Source organism: Pipistrellus kuhlii, unplaced genomic scaffold, assembly GCF_014108245.1.
Source record: "Pipistrellus kuhlii isolate mPipKuh1 unplaced genomic scaffold, mPipKuh1.p scaffold_m20_p_1, whole genome shotgun sequence".
NCBI classification, from domain to species: Eukaryota; Metazoa; Chordata; class Mammalia; order Chiroptera; family Vespertilionidae; genus Pipistrellus; species Pipistrellus kuhlii.
Window position 1 is genome coordinate 149249553 of NW_023425404.1, and position 23117 is coordinate 149272669.

Here is a 23117-nt window from a genome sequence, read left to right on the forward strand (position 1 = left end):
GTCCTCCTTTCCATACACTCTTCCATGCCTAGCATTAGTCACTTGTCCAGACTCCCACAGCACTTTGATCCTGGGCCAGAAAAAGGCCTCGCCACTTCCTCTTGTGGTTAGTGGTGTTTATCTCCACTTCCAGATTCTAAGCTCCTGCGGGTCAGATTCCTGTCTTGGGCAGCCTAGTACTTCAGAACTAAGAAAGCCTGAATCACCTCATGCATTTCATAAAATATGTGTTAAATGTCTGGGGAAAATCGGTTGAATAGATTCTCCATTGGTTAATCAAACGACTGCAGAGCCTGCCAGAGAGGACAGGGTGTTCCTCGGCCCTATCCTGAGCACAATTCTGGCTTTTCAGAACCTGCCTTACAACCAACCAGCGCTGGTCACTTTTTCTAGTTAGGAGATTTGGAACTCTTTCACTTGGGCCTGATTTAGCAACAACCAGATGTCAGGGCTGCTTGTATCAAAAAGGTGGTTGCTATAATAAACAGGCCTAACCAAGGTCAAGTGTTCCTTCAACTTAGCAATAAGCATTGTCAGGTGTGCATTCCATGGGAGCTTAGACTGCTCCCTTCTCCCTGTCACAGGGCTTGATTCCATGGATGCTAGCTGTAAGAGAAATATGCTTTTCTGTAAACTCTTCCTAAAGAAGGCTTAGGTATTTACTATCCCAAGCTTTATAAGAAATAAAAACAAATAAAGGCCATTCTGAATCCCTTGTGATGATTCTGTCCAAACATGTTTCTTGATTTATTTCCCCCCCCCCACCTGCTCCAAAGGGTTTCCACAAGCCCAGCTACTTTGTTCTGGGACTAAGAGAAGTAATTGGCACATAGCAGGCACCAAATGGATATATTTGCTTTATAAAGCTAGAAAAACGGTAATCTGAAAACATATCCAACTCTAATCTGAGATTCCCTCTTGGTTTTTTAAGGATATGTCTTAATTAGTTCTTTGAAAAGAAAACACTTTTCAAAGCTTCTAAAAAAATTAAATTCCCTTTTTTTAAAAAATATGTATTGTATTTCACCTTGAGAAGAGACTGACTCTTTGGTCCCACTCTTCCAGGCACCTCACTCCCTAATTATAACTTAAAACTCAAAGGGATCTGAAATACTTTAGTTCATCAAGATAGAGCATACATATTCTATTTTCAGAGCTATCCTGGGCATCTTATCCACAAACAGACCAAGAGGCTATCAAGTAATCAGAATTGCTATATTCTTCCTACAGCTGCAAGAGGCACCCAATCATCACAGGGATTTTTGACCCTAGGGAACACCATCTAAAGCCTTAATGGGACCTCAGCCCAGGTTGATACATGGGCAGTCGGAGGACTTGTCACTCACCTACAATGCAAATACCTGCTTTTAGCTGCCCTCCTTTTATTAGGTTATTGCATTCTCCACCAATTCTAAGAATTTCATAGTTTTCCCTGCTTCAGTTGCTATCTTCCTGTATCACTTAAAAAAAAAAATCTTCAGCAGGGTATTTAGTTTGCATATTAAGTTACTAGTAGTGCATGGATTCATGCACATTGAAAGGAAATTAACTAGAAGAAATATTTTAATGTAGCTATTTGCCCTTTCTCTATAATAGAAGTGCCAACCAAATTCACAATCAACAATGACAAATGGAAACACACATGTGCGATTGGCGGCTGCGAGAGCTTTATATGTATCACACATGTGCAAGTCAACTTACCCTTTTTTATATATATTGTAGAATAAGCTTGCTTAATTAGACCTGCTTTCTGATGTAGCTAAACTTTTTCCAGCCCAGTGAAGCACCCCAACTTCTCTTTCAGGTAATTGTTAGCAACACAGCAGTAAATATCAACATGAAACAGATTATTATTATAGATCACACAGGGAGAACAAAGGGTAAAATATTTAATTGCAGCAGTGTTTGACTATATTCTGCACAGTAAGAAAACCTGAAGTCATTTTCAGGGTCCACCATTTCTTACTTCTTTTCAGTTGGATCAAGTTTCTAAGCTTTCTAAATCTCCATTTTCTGGCTAATGAAAAGAAAGCAGGATTCCACCCAGTTTTCTATCTACCTACTCCAGGACTTCTGTGAGGATCAAATTAAATGAGGCACGGAAAACACTCACAGACATATTTGGTTAAAGTATAAATGTTTGCACCTGGCTATAAAGCAAGTTGTGTTTCTGGGCTGGGCTGGACTTTGGGCCACATTTTGCACCATAGGGTCTCAACAGCATCGGCTGCAATTTAGTGGGCTGTCACTCTGGGGAGGTGGCAGGGCCTGTGTCCCACTTGGTGGAAGCCGAGAGTTGCTTTGTGGGTGCCAGATCCATGGTGCCATTTCTCTGTGCACATCACAGCAGCTTCTACATTGAGTGCCTGCCATAGTGTCCAGTCAGTGTACATCATAACGATGGGTCAGATGGTTGGACACTTAACACCTTAGGCTTTTATATATAGATTATATATATATATATATATATATATATATATATATATATATATATATATATGCTACAGGTCCAGTGCACAAAATTTATGCAGGGGGGTCTCTCAGCCCAGCCTGTACCCAGTCCAATCTGGGATCCCTCCAGCAGGGGGGTCCCTCAGCCCAGCCTGTACCCAGTCCAATCTGGGATCCCTCCAGGGATGTTCAACTGCCGATTTAGGCCCGATTCGACAGGGCCTAAACTGGCAGTTGGACATCCCTCTTACAATCTGAGACCGCTGGCTCCTAACCACTCACCTGCCTGCCTGCCTGACTGACTGATTGTTCCTAACCCCTTTGCCTGCCAACCTGATCACCCCTAACTGCTCCCCAGCTGGCCTGATCACCCCTAGCTGCTCCCCTGATCACCCCTAACTGCTCTCCTGCTAGCCTGGTTGCCCTTAACCCTCTCTGCCTCAGCCCCCACACCTAGGACCCAGGCTTCCTTCCCTCTGGCTAGCAGTAGGGACATGGGACCCCCGGCGGCTTGGCCAGGGCCATCAGCAGGCACCCTGGACTGCAGGCGGATTCTCCCAAGACTGCGGCAGCTTCTCTAGGGCTGGCTGTAGCCATAGGCGCCTTGGCCCAGCTTTGTTAGGATGGACATCCAGAAGACATCAGGTCTAATTAACATATTACCCTTTTATTAGTATAGAGAGATGATTCTAAAGCAGTTTTTGCTCTTTACATTAAAATGGTTCAGAGAAAAGTTTTCTAAAGTTAGAGTTGTCGCTTTCTAAAATTTTTATTTCTACCAACATGTACTCATCCTCTTTTTATATAATAATAATAATAATAATAATAATAATAAATAATGCTGATGATGTTAGAATGCTTCCATTTACTAGCAAGAATGTTATGACTATTCAGACCAAAGACTGAGGGAGGCTAGGTTATCCTGGATAGATAAGCAGGGCAGCGAAGCCAGCTCTGAGGCCTTCACCATGAGGGCACTGGCTGAACTCCACTTGAGCAGCAGTTTCCAGAACCTCAAAGTACAATAGATAAAGTTGAAGGCTGGACCAAGGTGGGAAGTCTAACTAGAGACTTCTATTGAAGGTGGGATCTCAAAGGGCAACATCCTTTTAGAAGAAAGAAAAATCATCTCCCACTCCCAAATACCAGCCAAGTAAATTGTCTGTGTCAAACCTTAAAACCCTAGTGCTAAGTGAAAAGGGGAAAAGAAACAAAACACTTCCCCCTAAGGATTTAAAACCACTAGGCAGTCAGAAGGAACAAACTACTTATAATCACAGCAATGTAGATGAATTTCAAAAACATTAGGCAGAGAATTCAAAACCACAAGATGGCCTTCACTGGGCTTTACAAGCTAAAGTCTCACTATTTGCATGCCTCAATAAACCTCAAGCCAACAAGGTAGTTTGAAGTTGTCCCAGATTGATAGTGCCCGTGACCAGAGGTAAGCAAACTATTTCAGGTGAAAGGTCAGAGTAAATAATTTAGACTTTGAGGGCATCCAGTCGCTGCTACAACTACTCAGCTCTGCTGTGGTGGTGCAAAACCAAACAGACCATGTGCTAACAAAGGCATGTGGCTGTCTTCCAACATAGTTTTGTTTACAAAAACAGGCAGAGGGCAGGAATCAGCAATCTGTGATTGGCCCAAATGAAGATAAAGTTCTTTGGATGAAGGATTATGAAAATTCTCTAAACACACAAAGAAATAAAACTCCATCAATGATAAGCCACAGGGGGGAAAAACAGACCCGGAAAAGGTGTGAGATTTTAATATAGGTGGGGAAAAGACAAAATCAATATTCCTAAGATGCTTCAAACTTATTTAAGGGTAAGCACATCTGAAAAAGAATCAGATATAACTCATATAAATGAGCAACATAAAAATTGAAATTAACCCTGACCTGTTTGGCTCTGTGGATAGAGCGTCAGCCTGTGGACTGAAAGGTCCCAGGTTCGATTCCAGTCAAGGGCATGTACCTTAGTTGCAGGCACATCCCCAGTGGAGGGTGTGCAGGAAGCAGTTGACTGATGTTTCTCTCTCATCGATGTTTCTAACTGTCTTTCCCTCTCCATTCCTCTCTGTGAAAAATCAATAAAATATATTTTTTAAAATTGAAATTAAAAACTCACTGAAGAGATGAAGCAGCAGATTCAACTGAATTAAAGAGAGAATTAATGAAATGGTAAGACTAAAGATTATCTAGAAAGAAGTCTAGAAGAGCAAAGAAATGGGGACAAAAGGCTGGACAGGGGACAGTGGAGGGGTTGAGAAGCAAAGAAAAAAACTCATGGACACAGACCACAGTTGGTGATTGCCAGGGGGAGGGAGGTTTGGGGAAAATGGAGAGGGATTAGGGAGGATTAATGGTGATGGACAGGGACTTCACTTGGGGTGGTGAACACACAATACAGTTACATGTTATGTGTTGTAGAATTGTGCACCTGAAACCTGTGTAATTGTTAACCAGTGTCACCGCAATCAATTCAATAAAAAGGAAAAAAAAGATATCAACAGAATGACCAAAGTACATGTGCACTGGAGGTATAATGGCAAATTACCAAGTTGGGTATGCTGTGGCAAGTCTGCTTATACAGGAAAACTTTCCTCAGAATTGTTCTTTGCACCAGACTGTGATCCAGGACTGTTTCCCTGTGCTCTGAGTATATTTACTGTTTCATACATGGCTGCTCATCTGATCTCAGAATGTGCCAGGACATTTCATAAGCCCTGGGAATTCCTAAAACCAGTGTCTGTAAACAGAACCAGGACAAAGAATTGAGATTCCAATAAATGAATCTGTGCAAAGGGTTAGATGAAAGGTCTTATCTAATGGGATTTTTCCTACCTAATCCTGCCTACCCTTGATATCCCTTTACTGTTACAGATGACACAGAAATACTAAACTCTAGAAACAATATTTCTAAAGTGGGTAGAAATAATATAAGGAAAGGCAAATGAAAAAAAAAAAGATTGCTAAAGGAGCATAAGCTAAATCTAAACAGTATTTATTTACTGAAAACATGTTTTCAGTAACATAGCAATTCCTCAAACAACTTGAAAACTAGCTATGTAAGCAAAGACATACAAAAGTTCTGATTAAGCTAGCTGGCTGGCTTAGTGGTTGAGCATCAACCTATGAACCAGGAAGTCATGGTTCAATTCCCTGTTAGGTCACATGTCTGGGTTGCAGGCTCAATCCCCAGTGTGGGGTGTGCAGGAGGCAGCCGATCAATGATTCTCTCTCATTATTGATGTTTCTGTCTCTCTCTCCCTTTCCCTTTCTCTCTGAGATCAATAAAAATATATTTGGGGGTGGGGGGGAGTTCTGATTGAGATAGCATAAGGTTTTCCAGTGAATAAACAATAGCATATTGGTTTCACAGTGCTCTTGGAAAGATATGTTTTATGAGTGTCCAAACAAAACAGATTTGCCAAAGCATATTCAACTTGGTGCTTTGCCATTACCCATTGAAGCTCTCTTGAAGAAAAAAAGAAAAAAGGAACTCTTCTTTCTGAGAAAAAAATAAGACAATGGGTTACCATATATTAATATATATATACACTGAGTGGCCAGATTATTATGACCTCTGAATACATAATAATCTGGCCACTCAGTGTATATATTAGAGGTCCAGTGCATGAATTCGTGCATGAGTGGGGTCCATCCAGCCTGGCCAGTGGGAGGGGACACAGTTGGCTGGCCTACCTGCTGGTTGAACTCCTGGTCGAGAGGACAATTTGCATATTAGCCTTTTATTATATAGGATATACACTGAGTGGCCAGATTATTATGTGTTCAGAGATCATAATAATCTGGCCACTCAGTGTATATGGTATAATATGCAAATTGACTAAACAGCAGAACAAACTTCCGGATGACCTTCTAGACGACCACGCTATGACATACACTGGTGCCAGACCAGCCAAGGCAGGTGTAATGCAATTGGTCGGGGGATAGGGGGAGGTAGCGGGGGAGGGGGGGGGCGCCATCACACCACAATTGCCCCGCAGGATGCCCAGGCCACCCTCTGCATAGCAATCGATCATGGAGCCCGGCCAGATGGGCCAAGGCCTCCCTCTCCTGGGTGATCGATCAGAGATCCCCCACAATCTATCACCATGCAGAGGGAAGCCCAGGCCACCGGCCAGCAACACTATAGCAGTTGTACAGGGCTGGCCAGCAATCGCCCTGCAGAGGAAGGCCCAGGCCAGCCAAGTGATCGCACCCCACACCTGTTGCTCACAGAGGGAGGCGACTATTGGCGGGGCTGGGGGGGTTTGGGGGGGGCGGGAGACAACACCACACAGATGGAAAGCAGTGGTAGCAGCAGGGGGAAGGAAAGCACTGATAGGTCCTGAATGCCAGGCAGGCCTAGGGACTCTACCTGAGGGATCTCGCATTGCGAAAGGCACAGGCCAGGCTAAGGGACACCCCCCCACCCCATGCATGAATTTTGTGTACTGGGCCTCTCCTCTAGTGTGTGTGTGTGTGTGTGTGTGTGTGTGTATGGATTTGCTGATGTTCAGTCAAGATCACCCTGGGTAATTTTTTGGGGGCAAAACTTAAAGCAAGAAGAAAGAAAAAGATGAGAGTTGGGGGAATGAAAATAACAGAGTAACCAGGAAGGTAGCCTGTTTGCAAATTTTCCTTTGGGATCAAATCCATGTAACTATATAAGAATCTATACTGATAATGCTGTGCCAGGCCAACCTATAGTCAATTAAGAGATAGTTCCGAGTTCACCAGTGAAATAACTGACATCTGTTATGTCAGAGTTAGATAGTCAGGCCAAACAAAAAGAAGAAAACAATAAAAAACCAGCAGCTCATGCTCTCATTTCCCAGATATCCCAGTCCAATGAAATCTAACTATGTCTGAATGAAAAACAATCGTTTGTAAGAGAAAAAAAAAAAATCTAACTTACTCAGAACCAAAAGATGATAGAGGTGAGGGGAAAAAAATACAAAACACACTTAGAAATATAGAATTTATTTATATTCACCATAAGATAGTTTCACATTCTATACATGTGACCAGGAGAGATATAATACTCCCCGAGTTTAACATGGCATTATATTGCTATCGAACATTGCTTATGCTGTGCGTCAAAAAAACACTTATTTTCCCCCTTTACAAAATTTAAGGCTCAGTTTCCAAAAGATCATTTTGCCACTTATTTTTCTGTTTAAGAAACTGGAAAAATTCTGAAACAAACTATAAAGCGGTGGAGGGAGAGGGGCAGTGCCACACACATCACTCATTCATACTCCTGCTGAAGACGCTAAATGTGATTTTTGTTGTTACTGTAAAAGGCTCCTCCTATTTGAAATGTGTTCGGTTATAGTAGATGGAAGAAGTACTAGCTGCAGATCTTTAGCATACAAACCAGGAAAACTAAAAACGTTATCACCAGTTGCTGGCTAAATGTATTTATTGGCAACATGCCTACATATAACACACTCACACAGTAACTTGGACTCACTTCTCTTTGGTAAAGTTCACCAATGGTATTTCTCTCCTAACACACTAGTAAAAAATATTAACATTGTCTTTCGGCTTGCAGGTCAGATGGCCATGGAGTTGTCCTTTCTCCTAAATACAGTCCTCCATTCTTTTCAGGAGAACATAACCATGACGGTGACCTCACCCCACTACTTAAGAGGCTGAAGGAAGAGGGGAAAAATGGCATGAGAAAGCGAATCAGGAAAAAAGAGTTTAGGGTGTTTTTTGAGAATGATCATATCAGTGACTCCAAACACAAAGAGTTCCAAAAGTGTTTTTGAAGTACTTTTTCCCTGTAGAAGTATTTCATTCAATGGCATAATCATCTTACAGAAGGCAGAATCTGTTTAAACTCAGTCAACTACCTTACAATTCAGGAGACTAACAAAAACAACAAAAAGACACCAAAGGGCTCTGCCTCTGGCATAAAAAGGTAGAGACAATCATTCAGTAGAAAAGATTTACAATAAAAAACAAACAATAAAACAAAACAATGCCCCCCCAACACACACACACTCACACACACACACACACACACACACACACACTCACGCATGCGCACGCACGAACATGCACACAAGCATGCTCCATTCTAAGAGCTAGTCTGGGAAGCCAAGGTTTATCTCCAGAATGGCAATCAGTCTGAATCAGTGCTGAGAGATCCATTGCCAACAATCATCTTGCTGTAGGTCTTCTGCTGCTCTTCCTTGTAAGTGTCCTTCACTTTTTCTCTCTTCAGCCCACCATCCCTGGGAATAGAAAGGCAAACAAATAAAGATACGCCTAGCAATGATGTAAAAAAGGTTACCTATTAAAACATGCTGCATGGTTTGCCTTGACGCGTATGCAGCTGGTCAGCAATGGGACAAAGAACACAGTTTTGGAAGCAGAATGACCCAGATTCTAGTCTCTGCTTTACCACTGACCAGAGATGTCCCTGCGAGAAAGGGACAATCGCTCTGAGGTGTGGTTAAAATGTCTCCACTCAGCCGAAGCCGGTTTGGCTCAGTGGTAGAGCATCGCTCTGCAGACTGAAAGGTCCCGGGTTTGATTCTGGTCAAGGGCATGTACGTTGGTTGTGGGCACACCCCCGGTGGGGGGTGTGCAAGAGATGGCTGGTCGATGTTTCTCTCTCATCAACGTTTCTAGCTCTCTAGCTCTCTCCCTTCCTCTCTGTAAAAAATCAATAATATATACATATATATATATATATATATATATATATATATATATATTCTTTTCTTGTTTTTTTTAATGTTTCCACTCAGTTTCTTCTTTGGGGCTGTTGAACTCAATAGGTAGATTCTATATTAAAACTAGAATTGTTGACCTATCTTTTCTCCCAAGGAAATCAAAATATTGTTGTTGTTCTCATCTAATTGGCCCCTGTCTTACTAAAAAAACATATAGACAATCTATAATGATAAAAGTGTAATATCCTAATTAGATAGGATATCCTATCTATTAATTAGGATGTCCTTCCAGACAAAGCCGGGGCTGTGAGGGAAGCCGGGGTCCCGGGTCCTAGAGGAAAGCCCGTGCCGGCAGGGGGGGCGAGGGGGAAGAAGGCCTGCTCTTGCACGAATTTCGTGCATCAGGCCTCTAGTTTAAAATATACACATAAAAAATGGTCAGGGTACTAAATATGTTCAAAGTAAATTTCTTAAAGGTAAATCATTACTCAAATCTAAGCCTATGTCTACAGCACATGTGTCAAACACAAGGCCCTCGGGCCAAATCCGTCCCGCCAGGCCTTGCAATGTGGCCCGCACCGCGCTGTCATCACTGCACTCCGCTGCGTTTCCATCACAATGACAGTTTATGACTGTTCAGTAAACCATTCGGCCCGCGATTTAGGCTGGATTTTAGATTTTGGCCCCTTCTCTGATTGAGTTCGACACCCCTAGTCTACAGAGTTGTATTTTCATTCACAGCACTATATTTGAAGCATGTAAAATGTTCTGTATTCCAAAATAGACTCATAATAAAACAAAATAATAGTAAGTTGCATTCAATTGGTAGGTAGTGCCTACGTAAGCAGCATTCCTTAGCTCAGAGCCTGTGAATCTTTGAACTCTCTCCAGGGTGGTGAAAACGCAGACGTGCCCGGGTTATAAGGACTCTGTGCGTGCCTTTCCTTCTTTGGAGAGCACGAGGAACAACAAACTGTAGGAGTTGGGAGGAGACTGGAGTATCAGGGGCCACTCTCCCTCCTAATCAAATGTTTTTCATTTCAACTCCTGGGAAGGCATCAACTGAAAACTTGCTTACTTTATACTGTGCCTGTTTAACTTTAACCCAGTTAAGCACAAATGCTTACCAAGTGCTCCCTGATAATGATGAATAAATCACAGGTTAGCCAGTGAACTTAATGCCATGAAGACAGAACCTGACCTACAAGCAGACGCCTGTCTGAGCCCACTGCAATACTCTAGCCTCTAGAGTCAAACCTAAGCCAGTACCCCAGTAAATCCTCAACTTAAGAATACACGAGGGCCACAAATCCTCCAGGGATCAGCTATAAAAAAAAAAATATATTTCCATGGAAAAAAGTTATAAAGTGTCTTTAAGTCCCCAAAATGGCCAACAAAAGCCTCTTTTATCCAAATGAACTGCCTCGAACCATTGCATTTACGTGAACTCTGAATGGTAGAAACTGAAGAAGGGAGGGGGAGACCCAAGAAAGGCCATTCCTTCTGTCCCGAGGTCCAAGCCAAAAATGGCAAAATATGAAGTTAGCAACGTTTGCCCTTGAGCATACTGACATTATTTTTATGTAATTCTCCTTCCCAAGCATGCAGTAAACCTCACACTGCCCTAAGCACCCAGCTATGACTTGTGACCCCTATAGACTTCGAAGTTGTGCCCAGTTCCCCTTTGCAATGACAGTAGATGTTGGTTCTTAAGGCAGGCAGCAGCCATATTTAATAGCCAGTTTAAGATGCTATAACTAAGTTTTCATTTAATCTAGGAGAAAATTGATCCAGATATGCTAATTTAGGCCTAATAGGTAGATGACAAATACATCAGGAAATGTAGTGAGTCTATTTTCTTTTCAAAGAAGAGGCTAGGTAATTAAAATAACCCTTTATTATAAAATTGCTATAGCCTGATAAAAGAAAATTGAAAAATTCTGAGCATCATTTCCAACAGATTTCATTTAAGCCAATTTGATGGGAGTCTGTCCCGGGGCTGACTTCCCTTGGCTGTTTTTGTCTCAAAAAGCTTGTTGCTTTCTTTCCTTCCTGAGGCTAGTGAGCCAAGGCTCTAAGCTTTTCCTAATGGCTTCGGGGCAGGAGTAGGGCTGGGATGTCAGGTAAGAGGAAAGGAACAAAGTTCAGAAAACAATGAACAAGGAAGCCAGTTCGTTATACAATGAAATGAACCCCTGGGGCATTTGTAAATTAAATCATTGTAAACTAGGGCATTGGGAAGCCTGTCCCTTCATGACGTTTCATTTATTCCCACTTAGATGGCGTAATATAAATGTTAGTCTTAACCCATCTTAGCCCTAGGGCCAGTCAGTTGCCTTGAATTAAGAAATCAAACTCTGGCCCAGCTGGTGAGGCTCCATGGTTGAGCTTCCAGTCATGAACCAGGAGGTCACAGTTTGATTCCTGGCTGGGACACATGCCTGGGTTTCAGGCTCCAACCCCAGTGCGGGCATGCAGGAGGCAGCTGTGGATGTGTATCTCTTATCATTGATGCTTCTATCTCTCTCTCCCACTCCCTAAAATCAATGAAACATTAAAGAGAAAAAAAAACAACAATAACAACAACAAAAATAAAAAACACCTCATACCCTGGGGTGGTCAGCCAGGCATTTAATCAGAAGCCAGATAAGGCTTCAGCTATCTTGATCTCCCATCAACCTTCCAACCTTCCAAGCTTTATCAATCAGCATAATGAGTTTTCACTGTAGAAATTAGTGGATTGTTAATTAGCATAATTAGTGGCATGTCCAACTTCTAGTCTGTGCTCTAAGGACATGGATGTGTCCTGTCCTTCTAGCTTTAGTTCCTCCCTGCTAGCCATCTGCTGAACACACTGAGCAGAGCTGGGCAACCATAAAGTACAAGTGCATTGAGGATGGTAGAGTAACAGCATGAGCGGGAAGGGAAGGGAGAAACTTCTATCTTATTTAAGCCACCATTACATCGTATGAACCCCTGTCACTGTCAGCTAAACCTCCAGCTAACTCTCATAATAAATAACATTATTGAAGTGTTTTTAATTTTTTTAAAAAGTGGTAGTACTTCTGAAAAATTTCTTACCAGGGAAGCTCAGTCAATCCTCCTTGTCTCGCAATAGCAGACTTAACCCTATTAGCAAACTGGACTGCATCTTCTCCTTCCTGGGGGGAAAAAAATTACAAAGTATATCCTGGGTACACAGTTTTCAAACCGTGCCTTAAAATGTCTCAAAATAATTTAGATTTATTTTAAAATATGACTCACATTTTAGCTCAAATATGTTGGAGTCTCAATCACAGCAACTATCATTCATTTTATTAAGAAAATGCAGTGCTGTGTTGTTTCACTTTTTTAACCAGGTGTACATTTATTATGCTCTCTATTAGTCTTATCCAAGATACACCATTCCATAATACCTGTAGGCCCAATAAACTAACAGCAATTATAAAAATTATTAAGGAGCCCTTACTGGTTGGCTCAGTGGATAGAGTGTCGGCCTGCAGAGGTCTCAGGTTCAATTCCAATCACGGGCATGTACCTTGGTTGCAGGCACAGCCCCATTAGGAGGTGTGCAGGAGGCAGCTGATCAATGTTTCTCTCTCATCACTGTTTCTAACTCTCTGTCCCTCTCCCTTCCTCTCTGTAAAAAATCAATAAAGTATATATAGATATATATATTTTTTTAATTATTATGGAAAACAGTCTCTGAATATAAAATGGCCTGATTTGAAGACTTTTGCAATTTATTTATATACATATATTTACATTTTATCAATTTTTAGAAAAAGAGGAAGGGAGAAAGAGGGGAGTGGGGAGAAAGAAAGAAAAACATTAATCTGCTGCCTCCTGCACACCCATTACTGGGAATCAAGCCAGCAACCTGAGCATGTGCCCTGACCGGAATCTAGCCCGCAATCTTTTGGAGCACAGATGATGCCTAACCAACTGAGCCACACCCGCCAAAGCCAAAAGAACTACTTTTTTTTTTTAAATGACTCATTTTCCTGAGAAAGCAAAGAGGCAGTCCAAATCTAGCTGATGTGAGAAAAGGAAAACATCCACGTTTTCAGGTAAAGGTTTTCTCATTTTTATCTAATTAAAACCCCAAAGACCAGCTATTGTTTTCTATGGCCTACCTCTCTCGTCATGGGAGGCAAGTACCACACATCACAGACGATGGCCCAGCTGGTCATCATTCGAAGCAGGTAGCTCACCATGTTGTATTTACTACTATTCCAAAAGGCATCACCAAACTGAGGGTTATACTGAGAGAAAGAAAAGAAAACACATCACAGTTATGCATCGAGTGCTGGCTTCTCTTACCCAAGTCAATGCTTTCAAGGTGGCAGACCTAACCTCTATAAGATTCAAAAAAAGAGAGAAGTTTCTTTGCTTGACAGGAATGATCAAGGAAGTAAACCAGTCCAGCAAACTCCTCTTACCACAGCCTGGAGCACTGCAACAAGAGGCTGATTGACTCTTTTTTATTTTAAGAGTTTATTTGAGCCAGACTGATGACGTATGCCAGGTACATGACCCTTAAATGTCTGTCGCCCCACTTAACTGGAAGATGGGTGAAAATAGGGACAATATCTGTTTTGCTCATCACTGACTATGTGCTCAGTATTGAGGTTTTGGCCTGGTACATATCCTATCCATATCCACAGGGAGAGATGATCAAGCAAATGGGGCAAAATGTAAACAGCTGGTGAATCTGAGTAAAGCAAATACAACTGCTCCTTATTATTACCAATTTTTAATTATCAGTAACTAAGTGCCCTTTTCTGAAGGCAAGAGGGGAATCCGTTTTACCTTAATTGCAACTGGATATATGGTTCCTCCAATTTCAAAGCTTCCCTTTTTAAACATCATGACTGAAGTATTGTTGATGCAAGTTCCTGCAGGAAAATGGGGAAGGGAGGGTTGTTAAAAGGAATTACTTTTATATAAAATAATTTAAATTACTCAAATCATATCAAAATTGCAGACATTTTACTACCATTTTGCAAACTGATTCCTGCTTAAATAGTAATTTGATAGTTCCAAGCAGGTCTCATAAGAAATTTTTTCTTTATTATTGAATATTTTAGAGATACAACTTCTTCACAACAGGTAATAATTTCAACACAGGACCTTGGAAAAGTTATAGACAATACCTTCCTAAGTTCATTCCCCAGAAATAACTTTTAAGATGAAAAAGGTATGACTTCCAGCAAATCTCAAAAGAAAGCAGGGAATTACTAGTTCAGAGAAAGCCATCCGTGCCCATAGGACAGCAGATGTAGGCAAAAAATGCCAATTCCAGAACAATCCAAATCCTCATACATTTTTGGTGCTTATTATCAACTATAACTTGGTCGGCAGTCTTTCTCTTACCTTCAGGAAAGATTAATATGGGTAATTTTTTCTTATCAGCGATGTGTTCTCGTAGTCTGTGAAGAAAAATAAAAGATCAAAATTCTATCTATAAACAGAGAGAGATGGAAATCCTCTTTGATATTCTCTATACTCTACTATCACAAATATATGGAAAAGCAATAAGGAGAAAAGAAACAAGATATAAGTCAAGAAAATAAACTCAAGTGGGTCCCTTTCTAAAAAAAAAAAAAAAAAAAAAAAAGTGTAAAGATAGCTGCACTAATTCAATTTCTCTCATCTCAACGTGAGTGACTGGCAGTGTCTTCTGTCCACTCTTTAAAAACAGATGTTGGGCAGACATAACAGGAGCTCTGGAGTCCCTGTCACGAGCTTTATGCCCTTTCTTCTATACCGTTATTACTCCATCTGAAAAATGGGGATATTGATTGCTAGACCGGTCTACCTATGGCCATGAAGTGTAAAACATTCCTTAAATGGGTCAGCTAAACTTTCCTGGGAAATATGCACTGTAATAAAGTCTTCCAGGCTTAGGTTCTGTCCTCCTGTAGCCAGCCTGGCTCCTCAGAAGCTAGTAAGGCTGAGATAGGGAGATTACCGCTGCCAGAGTGGCCCACTGCCAGATAACCTCCCATTGCTATCCCCACCTAGAGGGTGGTTATCCTAACAGATTTCAATAAGTTCTTTTCATTCTATCCTTAAGAGATGGCTCACCTTCATGCTTATAGAAGCAATGACCAGAGTGCCTTCAGTTAAATGCCTCACGCAAAAAAGTGTTTCCCAAAAAAGGTTTCTGGTAGCTCATCTCTACCCCAAGTCCCAGAGGGACGTAGCCTGTTCCATAAAGAGATTAGCTCTGTCTGTCTCCAGGTAGATTTAAGTGGTAACAGTCTTCTAGCAAACATCAACCTATTAATTGATTGATGTAATCTATTAATTCGCCAGTTACAAATTATTTAACTTTGAAAATTCAGTAATTGGACTAAATCACCACAACATAAACTGATGGGATTTCTAATCTCATCATATGCCCCTCTAAATTCCTGCAGAATTAGAACTTTTAAACATCTAGCTAAGACAGGAGATGTAACCAGAAAAAACCTACCATAAATAGAGCTCCATGTTTTAGCTTTCATCTTAGCACTGTTCTGCCCTCTTGGGCATGAAGGCCAAGATTTATCAGATTTTATGCTATGCCAATGAGTGGTGAGTAATATCACTGCTTACCTCTTTTTTTTTTTTTTAATATATTTTATTGATTTTGTACAGAGGGGAAGGGAGAGAGAGAGTCAGAAACATCGATGAGAGAGAGTCATCGATCAGCCGCCTCTTGCACACCCCCTACTGGGGATGTGCCCGCAACCAAGGTACATGCCCTTGACCGGAATCGAACCCGGGACCTTTCAGTCCCCAAGCCGACGCTCTATCCACTGAGCCAAACCGGTCTCGGCTGCTTACCTCTTAATAACCAGGTGTCGATCCCTCATTTCTGAGCGTTCAAACCAAACATGTGGGCAAGCCTTAACCATAGCTCTCTGAATAATTCCCATCAATCCACCATGAACCTGGCCAACCTAGAAATAACATCAGAAAGAGAAAAAATATAAATGTAAAGGCAGTTATTCAAAGAAAGCTCGCACTCTCTCTCGCGCGCACGTGTGTGTGTGTGTGTGTGTGTGTGTGTGTGTGTGTGTGTTTAAGTAGGAGTAAGTTCCTATTCCCCAGTAGAAAAGATCAATCTTCTTCTACTGACTAAAGTTATTAGCCTGCCGGGACCAGTTTGGCTCAATAGATAGAGCGTCGGCTTGAGAACTGAAAGGTCCCGGGTTCAATTCTGGTCAAGGGCATGTACCTTGGTTGCGGGCATATCCCCAGTGGGGGGGGTGCAAGAGGCAGCTGATCGATGACTCTCTCTCCCTTCCTCTCTGTATAAAATCAATAAAATATATTTTAAAAAAATAAAATAAAATAAAAAAATAAAGTTATTAGCCTATACAAAGGACATGAATGGCCAAATATAAACAAAAGGTGTTCTTTAGTGGCACCTTTGAATTTTAAGCTATGTTGATATAATAACTATACTTTAGGTTTAAAAAGTAGAGTAGTCAAGATAAGAGAAATTCAAATTAAAACTACACTGAAACACCATTCCTCACCTACCAGATTGAAAAAGAACCAATGCTTGACAATGTACTCTAAACCAAGGCTATGGGAAATGGTACTCTCATACATTGCTTGGGATGGAGGAGACAATAACACCCATGGAAGGAAATTTCACAATACCTTATCAAAACAGCATATAAATTTATCCTCCAACTCAATAATTCTACTTCTATAAACTTATCCTGAAGATAGATCATTTCACTCCAACAAAATGAAAAGATATGTGCACAAGGTTTAAGTGGCTTCCTTCAAATGCCTCCCCAGAAACCTGATGAAGTACTACTATGCATCTGTGACAAGAACAAGGTTGAACTCTACGACTGATAAATGATTTCCAGGAGACACTGTTAAATGGGAAAAAAGCAAGCTGCAAAGAGCCAATATAGTATAACACATTTTGTATGAGGCAGAAGGGGAAATATGAATATCTATTTGTTTACTTCTACAAAAATAAAGAATCACCAAAAATAATGAAATTGGAATCTTACTAGGGTAGGAAAGAATGGGGTAGAATGGAAAGAATGGTTTAAACAAAAATGTTTTGACATTTGGAAACATATTAATGTCTTACATATTCAAAAATTAAATCAACAAGGATGGGGCTAGCAAACTGAGAGCAAATGAACCCAGCTGTGTGTTTTAAATGAACAAAAGAACAATGCTGAAGCAAGGTGGAGGGGAAGGGCACATGGAAATCCAATAAATTTATAAAGACAGTATTTGACCACACACCCTCATCTTGGATGGGGTACCGAGAACTGCAAAATACCCTGAATTATTTTTACATTTGTTTCTCGTAGTAAAACAGGTGAAGCAATTCTGAAACAATTTTGGATGTATTATAGAATTGAGAAAATGAGTTGATATTTTTGGGAAACAGAACATTCACAGTGAAAAAAGGAAGATAAAACATGGATTGGGGAATGCAAGGAAGAACCCTACAAATTGGATAAATTTGTATAAACTCATATATCTAATATTATTATATCAATTTTTAAAATAACAGGAATTTTAAATATAAATATATTAAAATATAAATACTTTACATGCATTTTTATAAAGAAAGCCAATGTATAAGAATGCAAATAATAAAGCAAATGGGCCAAATATTACCAAAACATAAATGTGGATAAAGAACACATGGATGTTGCATGTAACATTTTTATTATTTCAACTTCTATTTAAGTTGGAAAATATTTCTAAATTTTAAAAAAAAGTAGAGATCTTTCCTTAGGAGGGAAAAAAAACCTTTGAAAAGCCACTGAGATGGGATCTTGAACATTCTTCAAATATATAGTTTGTGTTTAGCTTAAAGAAACCAAATATGACCTCTGGAAGGTAGCAGTAGTTTCCTCCCTCCATTCCCACCACCCCCCATCCCCCCCCCCCCCCCGCCTCTGATTGAAACCCAAATGGCTTTACTATCACTCAACACATTAGAAAGTTCATAAGTACTATGCTTTTCTAAATCTTGACTAATATTGTGATTGCAACTATACATGACCAAAAAGCACAGAAAATGCCAACAAAATTCTGAGGCCTTCAGTCACAAATGAGCTATGCTCAACACTTGTTGACAAGGACACTGAATGACTATGGTCTCAGAAACACAAAACCATGATTTGGTAAGTTGGTTAAAATGCCTGAACCTCTGCTTTCTTATCTATAACAAAATGTCAACTCTCACTTCACTGAATTACAGGGAAGGTCAAATATAATAGATGTGAAAGTGCCTATCCGTATAAATGCAAGGAATTATTACAGACTCCCAGAACTACTATGCTGACGGGGGTGGGGGGGTGGGGGGAGCACGTCTATCAAGGGTTGTTAACTGGAGGCTCCTTGAAGGGCTTTCTGGAGATCACAGGCATCTTGAAATTAGACACAGAATTATGTTTGTATGATGCACAGGTATGTTGTTGTTGTGATTTGTTTATTTTCCTTAAGAAGTTACATAGCTATTAACTGATTCCTAACATAAAAAAAGGTTAAGAAGTACTAATTCCCAAAAGTCTTTGCAGAAAGTTGGTTAATGCTCCTTAGATTCAGAGAACCCAATGACTTAGAGAAATTTAGCAATGTGTTACATATATCTGAAATCCTATTTTAGACAGATTAAAATACCTAGTAGCAAGTGAGGAGCTTTCACAAAGGCCTTCAAAACCCCCTCAGTGATTGTATAACCTGTGTTCAGTCAAATACCACACATGTGCCAAACTCCCACTCTCCTATCTACAGCAGACAATGAATAGTGGCTTTCTTCAAATGCCTCCCCAGAAAAGCACATCAACCATGACTGTCAATCACTGGAGCTGAGAAGTAAAAAAAAAAATCCATGTGCTCTTCCTGAAGCCCAAGCCACCACCACCAAGGGATATGAAAAGAGGACTCCCCAAGGCTGGGTTATGGGGTTTGTGTAGGGTTGTCTTTTGTATTTTAGGGCTACAGACAAGAACTGAAAAAGACAATGTGGTATAAATATTTGCCTTTCTTGTTTAATCTTTATTAAAGGGATTGTTTGTTTGTTTATTTGTTTGCTTGTTTGTTTTAAATTGCATATGACTCCCTGAAGGAAGGCAGAACTAACATGGCTGGTAGGGGATTTTCACAGATCTAAGGAAGAAGACTTTAATCTCTGAAAGTGTTATTAAACATAGCAGGGATTTTAGAAGCAAGATGGAATCTGATAGTCTATCAATCTTAATGTGTCTGCATTTCAGTAAGTTAAATTTTTATTGCCTTAAATATAATATTTTTTTCTTTTTCTTACACTATATGTTCATGTAAATAATGTACATAACATAAGCTACAGTAGTAGAACCCAGTCACTTTCTATATAATATGAAACTTTCTGATTTGTGCCCAAATAAATTTAAAATTTGAGCAAGCCACGAAACATGGAACTACTTGAAATACCAATAAGCTGCTCTTACCATAGCATAGCATCCATCCGTTGTTAAGATCAAAACATCTATTGGGGAGGTGTGGTTGGCAACACAAATGCCTCCCTTCTGGGGTCTGTGCTCCCTGCAATCATAAACAATGGTAAATACTAAACCTTGAAATATGGCCACTATTAGCAGAACATCTATTCATTTTTTTTTAAGTCCATTAATAAAATAAAGTTCGTAGTATATGGGCCCACCTTAACCAGGTTATCTCTGGGGGTCTATCTAATTTACAGTGGTGAAACAAGAGTATAGGAAAAGGAACCCCTGACTTTCCCTTGATATATTTTTATGTTATTTTTTTTTGTAATGACCAGATTTTCCTTTTATGATGAAAATATCATTTTAAAATATTAGACTGAATTACAAAGATTCTATAATGTTAGTAAATTTTGTGGTAAGTTTCATTTATTTTATCAAAAGCATTTTCCTGTTATTTCCATCTCCATAGCATCACTTTTAGAGCCTTCACAGTGATCCACAGAGTAAAATTCCTATTGGTTCCTTTCTACCTTCTATCCCCCTAAAACAGAAGTTGGCAAACTTTTCTTATCGCAGGCCAGAGAGTAAATACTTAAAGCTTTGCAAGCCAGGCAATCTCTGTCAAAACTATAGGACTCTGCTGTTTTGGCACAAACACAGCTAAGCTGTAAATGAAAGAGCACGGCAGTGTGCCACTAAAACTTTATTTACAGAAAACAGATGGTAGGACACATTTGGCCTACGGGCCCATTGCTTAGTTTGCTGACCTCTGTCTTAGAGTTCAACCAGTACTGGACACTAATGAAGCAAAGCAATTTTCTTTGGTTCTATACAGAGAAGAAAGGGAACCAAATGCATAACAACTTTAGCATATTTTCCTTTAAATGAGAAGCAATTCTATAAGAAGTTATGAATTCCTCTCTATGTAATTAAAGCACCTTTCCTGTGGAAGGTATCTCCTCTGCTCACATTTCTTCCAAAGCATTTTCTCTTACTCCTCACCCCAGAACTCACAGCCCAATTACAAAATCACATAATTTTAGAAATTGAAGGGACCTTTTATGGTGGTAGCACATGGGGAAGCCAAACAGTTAAGATGCTTCCCTTTCACAAGTGAAATGGAAGGATACAGTCACTAAAATATTAGAGGCTTGTCCTAGAACTTTTAAAACTTTTAAAAGTTTTAAACTTGTTAAAGGTAAGAAAAAAATAAAGTTAAGAGAAGTTGAGTTGAGTTAAGTTAGCAATCAAAATACCTCTTATTTAGCTTATAACTTCACTTAGCTACCGTTATCCTCTACAACTAAGGGTAAGGGAAGCAGAATGCTGGGGTCCATGTTAAGGCTCAGTTATGGAATTTTAGAAGGGGCAAGGCTGAGAACACAGACTAGGCCTCCAGATTCCAAGTCTGGTCCTTCCTTCAACCACATTAAAGGCCTGTCACCTTCACCACTGTTTAAGTCAGACAGACCTCACTCAAAATCTGACTGCCACTTACTGTGCAGCCCCAGACAACCAAACCCAGAGCCCCCTTTTCTTCACATGTCAGACAGGATAACAGCGCCTCTCAGAGGGAAGACCTCGAGAAGGATAGGCCTGCCCTGTGAATGTCATTACATGATTATTGGAATGTCTCTTCCGCACACGGACTGCTTTTTTAAAGAGTTTTGTGTGCGGTTATGTCTCTGCCACTCTAATAGGTGGGATGAACACACAGGAAGTCATCTCATTTCACCTGTCCATCACGCACTGACCTGGCCTAGAGAAAGCCAGGCCTGAAGCCAGCAGACACTCACCTGTTGTGATAATGAATGGTCCCTGAGAGGGCGCGCACACAGATCCGGCAGCAGGTCAGGTGAACCAGCTCACTTAGCCAGTTTTTAAAGCTGAAGGAAAGGAAAAAACACAATAAGAGCTTCAATGTGCTCCTTCACAGCAGCAGCCTGTGCTCTGAAATACATGCACAGTTCAACACTCATAGTCTCACTGAGGCCCTTAGGACAAAACGCTAAAGGAAAATAGCCCCCTCCTGACTCAATGTTCCCCATAAGTTTCTCATCAAGATAAGCTGAAGCTTCTTTGGTCTCAGCCTTCTGAGGCTGACAATATTAGAAGACTCTCACTTTCCTTACATTCCTCAGTCATTTTCTTTCTTCTCTTTCTTTCCCCTTTGAAAATACAATTTCTTGGGACTGATGTGAAAGTGCGTTTAAAAATCAAATCAAGAAAATGAAGTAAGCAGAATTTTAACAAGTGTGTTGAGGCCTTAAATCTGATACTGTACATAGGAATTCAACAAATATTCTCTTTGCGGACATAGCTAAGAAGAGGACAATCCTATTTATGGTGAAAGGAAACGTCACCTGCTGTCTGGAAGCTGCCCAACCATTGTAGTTCCAATAACCAAAAAGCTGATTCCAAGGAAAGCCAAGGTAACCCTGAAACAGAAAAAGGGATGCAAAGGTTTAGTTGAATGGTAGGGGTAATGGAAAATAACCTGAAAGTTCACAAACAATAAAATTGTGGATAAGTTGTGGAGCATCCATGCTATGGGTTATGGTGCAGACATAAAAACTGGATAAATCTATAGATTCTGACATGGAAGAACAGTCCTTGGTACATTTTGAGAGCAAAAAAGAGCAAAGTTTCAAACAATGTATGGAAAACGATGACATTTTTGAAATAACAGCAGGCATGTATATCATCTACAATACTCAGAGAAGGCCTGGAAATCGATTCACAAAACCTCAAGTTCGATCTACACAAGCAACAGAGTGTCAAGTGGGCTAGTGAAGGGAACAAACTAAAAGTCTTGACCATCTACTTTATTATTTTAATTTTTAAATTACTCTGAATTATTTTAAATTCATAGTGACTTCTATACAAAATAGTTTTATGTTGTATAAAGGAGTCATTTCAGGTTGAAAGTAGTCATCATGTTTTGTCCAGGGTACTTTGGTATGGTGTGAATAGGTTGTGAAAGAAAATATCTTGCAAAGGTCTGAAAATCACTTGGTTTTCCTGGATTTTTTAATGACAGGTGAGCAAAAGGATACAATTCAAAATTTTCCTAAAGGTATTTAAAATTTATAACAGATGGCAATAAGTTATACTTACAGGCTCATTCATAATAAGAACTCCAATTATATACCCCTCAATGCAAACCTAGTGGCTGTTCCTTTGGACAGTTCAAGAGAACGTGAAAGTTAGGGAACAAGATGACTGACAATATTTTAAATCTCCACACAGATGCTTTCTCACTTCTGAAAAGTGCTTTTAATATATATTTCAATAACTTCAAAAATAACGTCATTTTAGAAATTAAATAAAATTACTCAAAAAGAAAAAGTTGAGTTTTATAATCTTTCAGAATGAATCGGTTTCCTCATAAACACCTCACAAGGGTATTAAAGTCTTGGTTTAACACTTTTTGTTGTGGTTGTTGCTATTCATCTTCACAAAAGGATATTTTTCCATTGATTTTTAAAGAAAGTGGAG

General features: G+C 40.1%; 1 protein-coding gene across 1 annotated transcript in view; it reads right to left on the reverse strand.

Moving 5' to 3' along the window:
* Window positions 1–7428: 7428 nt before the first annotated feature.
* Window positions 7429–23117, reverse strand: part of GPAT3 (glycerol-3-phosphate acyltransferase 3) — a 61518-nt gene continuing 45829 nt past the window's right edge. Inside the window, exons 4-13 of the mRNA XM_036412141.2 lie at window positions 21983–22057; window positions 21416–21505; window positions 19623–19716; window positions 15985–16100; window positions 14527–14582; window positions 13963–14048; window positions 13287–13415; window positions 12232–12311; window positions 8546–8706; window positions 7429–8507 (exon numbers count right to left, since the gene is read on the reverse strand). Coding sequence (XP_036268034.1) covers window positions 8595–8706; window positions 12232–12311; window positions 13287–13415; window positions 13963–14048; window positions 14527–14582; window positions 15985–16100; window positions 19623–19716; window positions 21416–21505; window positions 21983–22057 — 838 coding nt within the window. The 3' untranslated portion in view covers window positions 7429–8507; window positions 8546–8594. The remainder of the gene's footprint in view (window positions 8508–8545; window positions 8707–12231; window positions 12312–13286; window positions 13416–13962; window positions 14049–14526; window positions 14583–15984; window positions 16101–19622; window positions 19717–21415; window positions 21506–21982; window positions 22058–23117) is intronic.